Here is a 4,187-nt window from a genome sequence, read left to right on the forward strand (position 1 = left end):
ACACCAGCAGAAGAAATTAGGCTTCGTAAGGCATATAGAGGTACCCAGATTGCTACTGTAGCTCTTCCAGCGGCAGTTGTACACGATCTGCTCAAAGCAAGTAGCAAAATACGAATTGGATGGGTCAACTGTCAAATTAAAATCATCAAGAAACCAATTCGATGTTTTAAATGCTGGCTATTCGGACATTATGGATCACAGTGCAAGAGCGAAGTGAATCGGACCAATCTATGCTTTAGATGTGGACAAGATGGTCACAAAATAGCCAACTGTATAAATGCAGCAAAATGTGCACTATGCGCTGAAAATGGAAACTCTGAAAATGTAGCACATCATGCCGGCACTCACAGATGTCCTCTATATAGGGAGGCCATAGAGAAAATAATGAACGCAAAAGCATGAAGATAATACAGCTAAACATGAATCATTGTGAGGCTGCACACGACTTGCTTATGCAGACGGTAAGAGATATAAAAATTGATGTTGCCCTCTTATCAGAACCTTACAAACATCTAACATCTAAATATTGGCCATGGGAAACGGACAGTACCACCAAAGCCGTTATTTGGTCCTGAGGCAAGTTTTGTTTCCAAAATGTTGTTAACAATAGCAACGCAGGATTTGTCGCAGCATCATTAGATGGCATACATTTATACAGCTGTTACGCTCCACCTAGTCTTTCTTTGCCAGATTTTGTCGATTTTTTAGATCGTCTTGTGGAGGATGCAAAACGACACCACCCCGTAGCGATAGCCGGTGACTTTAACGCATGGGCGGTAGACTGGGGAAGTAGGAAGACTAATGCAAGAGGTAAAGCACTTTTGGAGGCCTTCAATGCACTTGACGTGGTTTTACTTAATAGTGGTGATAAACCAACCTTTGAAAAGGGCAGTGCAAGCTCAATAATAGACCTTACTTTTGTTAGCAATAGCCTCGTCAGAGGAATTTGCAATTGGGAGGTATTAGATATCTACACTGCTAGTGACCACAATGCAATCATCTGGGAAATATCAACAGATAGAAACATTAGAAGACATGCGAAAATATCTAAAGCCATTGGGTGGAAAATAAAATCTTTTGATGAAAGCGCCATGAGAGTTGCCTTAAATTGCAAACCTATAATTTCAGAACACGCAGATGAGCATACTAGAGAGCTGATGGAGAGAATAACCGAAGCCTGTGATATCAGTATGACTCGTAAACATGGCATAAATCAAAGACAATCTGTGCACTGGTGGACTGAAGAAATCAGCTCTCTTCGTAAAGAGTGCCTAAAGAAAAGAAGGATCTCTCAGCGTGGATTTAGTCTCAGTAATTCTGCACAACTGGTAGTGGAATATAAACAAGCACGTAGACAACTAAATAAAGCTATCAAAGATAGTAAAGTTAGGTGCTGGAAAGAACTTTTGGATGAAGTCGAGGAAAATCCATGGGGAAGACCTTATAAGACTGTAATGTCTCGCCTCAAAAGCCAGCCAATACCTTCACCAACTTGCCCACGACTATTGAATAAAATAGTAACTACTTTGTTTCCACGACAACCTAATTTGAACTACCAGGTAACACATGTAGAACAGAATAATATTCCACTTATAACACTGCAAGAACTGATGGAAGCTTGTCATCGCGTTGGTAATAGCAAGGCACCGGGATTAGATGGAATTCCTAATATTGCCTTGAAAACATCAATTATGACATCTCCGACAATGTTTCTTAATGCATATAATACATGCCTGAAAGAAGGGGTTTTTCCACGAAAATGGAAACAGCAAAGACTAGTGCTTATTCCCAAAGGAAAAAAACCACCAGATGAACCATCATCCTATCGTCCAATATGCATGCTGGATACAGCGGGTAAAATTTTTGAAAGAATAATTCACCAAAGAATAGATGCAGTAGTTGATCCAATCCTAGCAGACAATCAGTATGGTTTTCGCAAAGGGCGATCAACTATCGATGCTATAAACTTGGTAGTTAATACCGCCAAGGAGGCAATTGCTGGAACCAGATGGAAGGGGGGTTCCAAAAAGTACTGCCTTGTAGCTACATTGGATATAAAAAATGCTTTTAATTCTGCAAACTGGGATTGCATTATGAATGCACTCCGTGACAAGAACGTGCCAGCATACCTATGCAATATAGTCGCAAGCTACTTTACAGACAGAATTCTAATGTACCATTCACGCGATGGTACAGAAGAATATAATATAACAGGAGGTGTGCCGCAGGGCTCTGTTCTAGGCCCTTTGCTGTGGAATATTATGTATGATGGCCTTTTGAGACTAGAGTTTCCAGAATGTGTGAAACTAGTAGCATATGCAGACGATGTTGCCATAGTGGTTGTCTCCAAACAAATTGATGACATCGTAAGCCTATTCGATATTACATTCAGAAAAATTAATCGGTGGATGGGAACAATGAATCTCCAATTAGCACAACAAAAAAGTGAAGCTGTTCTTATCACTAGTAGGAAAAGAATTGAGACCATCAAGCTAAAGATAGGAAATCTTGAGATCACGTCAAAACCTCACATCTGTTACCTTGGCGTAATGCTTGATGCTCGTTTGAATTTCAATCAACAGGTGGAACACGTTAGTGCTAAGGCGTCAATAGTTAGGACGAAACTTGCTCGACTGATGCCTAATATTGGAGGTCCTAAACAAACCAGAAGGATATTACTATCGTCAGTTATTACTTCAGTGCTGACATATGGTATCTCCATATGGGGTGATGCTCTTAAATCTCAAAAATCGAGGAGAATGGCAGGGCCCTTATACCGTCTCAGTGCTATAAGAATTGCTTGCGCATTTCGCACAATATCGGCGGAAGCAGTGTGCGTCATTTCAGGAACTGTGCCTCTCTTAGTCTTAGCAGAGGAAAGACGGACAATTTACCATAGAAGACATCAACAACTGTGTACTGAAAAGTTAAGATTAGAAGAACGGCAGAACAGCATTGACCGATGGCAGCGACTGTGGGATGTCGCTGTAAAGGGCAGATGGACGCATCGTCTCATTCCTAACATCAAAGTCTGGCTAAGTCGCAAGCACGGCGAAGTAAACTATTATACTACGCAAATGCTATCGGGGCATGGCTGTTTTCGAGCCTACCTACACCGATTCAAGCACGATAGCTCGCCGGATTGCCCATATTGTTTGGGCGAAATCGAAGATGCTGAGCACGTGTTCTTCGTGTGCCCGCGATTTGGTGCTCTACGGGATGATGTGGAGGAGACATTGAGACGCACAATTACCCCAGGTAATGTTGTTGAAGTGATGCTGACAAGTGAAGCTGCTTGGAACGCCATAGACAGATTTGCGAGAGACGTTTTAATGGACCTGCGTTCTATAGAGAGAGAAAGGGCGAATGGGACTTCGCCCATTTAAAAGATAAGTAAAATGTTTATGAATTATAACATTGTTTATAACAAGTTAAGAATTGTAACATTCTAGATCCTCCCCCCACGAAGTAATGCCTAGCGGCGGTTTCCGTGGGGACCAGAGGCAGGGGCAAAGCGGAGGTTTTAGTCGGTATTATACCAGGGCGGTATCGAGTCCGACATACCCAGACAGAAGACCGGTCTGGGATGCATAAAAGCATTTCCTTCGCTATACAAAAAAAAAAAAAAGCTATGTACACCCCGATATAAAAGTTTCGAATGAAACGACTTTGAATTCGACCTTTTATTTTGTTTAGAAATGAATAGAAAATTCGGGATATTTTTTTGGTTTTTGTCAAATTACTCACAAATATCAGGGGAAAGCACCTCCTTTCTGTTACATAGCGAGAAACTAGATAAAATTTACTACGATTCCATGCCAACAGTTATGTACACCCCGATATAAAAGTTTCGAATGAAACGACTTTGAATTCGACCTTTTATTTTGTTTAGAAATGAATAGAAAATTCGGGACATTTTTTTGGTTTTTGTCAAATTACTCACAAATATCAGGTAAAAGCACCCCTTTTCTGTTACATAGCGAGAAACTAGATAAAATTTACTACGATTCCATGCCAACAGTTATGTACACCCCGATATAAAAGTTTCGAATGAAACGACTTTGAATTCGACCTTTTATTTTGTTTAGAAATGAATAGAAAATTCGGGACATTTTTTCGGGGTGTATATAACTGTTGGTATAGAATCGTAGTAAATTTTATCTAGTTTCTCGCTATGTAACAGAAAG

At 40.5% G+C, this 4,187-nt stretch overlaps 1 protein-coding gene across 1 annotated transcript; it reads left to right on the forward strand.

Moving 5' to 3' along the window:
* The first annotated feature begins 419 nt into the window (after positions 1-419).
* LOC113381139 lies at positions 420-3,795 on the forward strand. The gene is made up of 4 exons (XM_026620116.1): positions 420-546; positions 619-1,060; positions 1,220-1,628; positions 3,757-3,795. Exons 1-4 carry the CDS (start codon positions 420-422, stop codon positions 3,793-3,795), a joined length of 1,017 nt encoding a protein of 338 aa, XP_026475901.1.
* Positions 3,796-4,187: the final 392 nt, after the last annotated feature.

This window comes from Ctenocephalides felis, unplaced genomic scaffold (assembly GCF_003426905.1).
Source record: "Ctenocephalides felis isolate EL2017-DRISC unplaced genomic scaffold, ASM342690v1 CF-g0.4_SCAFFOLD_02627, whole genome shotgun sequence".
Lineage (NCBI taxonomy): Eukaryota > Metazoa > Arthropoda > Insecta > Siphonaptera > Pulicidae > Ctenocephalides > Ctenocephalides felis.

Excerpts from the sequence above, each read along its gene's own strand:
- LOC113381139 (XM_026620116.1), top strand. The coding sequence starts at position 420 with ATGAATCATTGTGAGGCTGCACACGACTTGCTTATGCAGACGGTAAGA. Across the intron at positions 547-618 it reads TTGGCCATGGGAAACGGACA|GATTTGTCGCAGCATCATTA; the intron begins GTACCACCAAAG and ends ATAGCAACGCAG. Across the intron at positions 1,629-3,756 it reads TGATGGAAGCTTGTCATCGC|GGGAAAGCACCTCCTTTCTG; the intron begins GTTGGTAATAGC and ends CACAAATATCAG.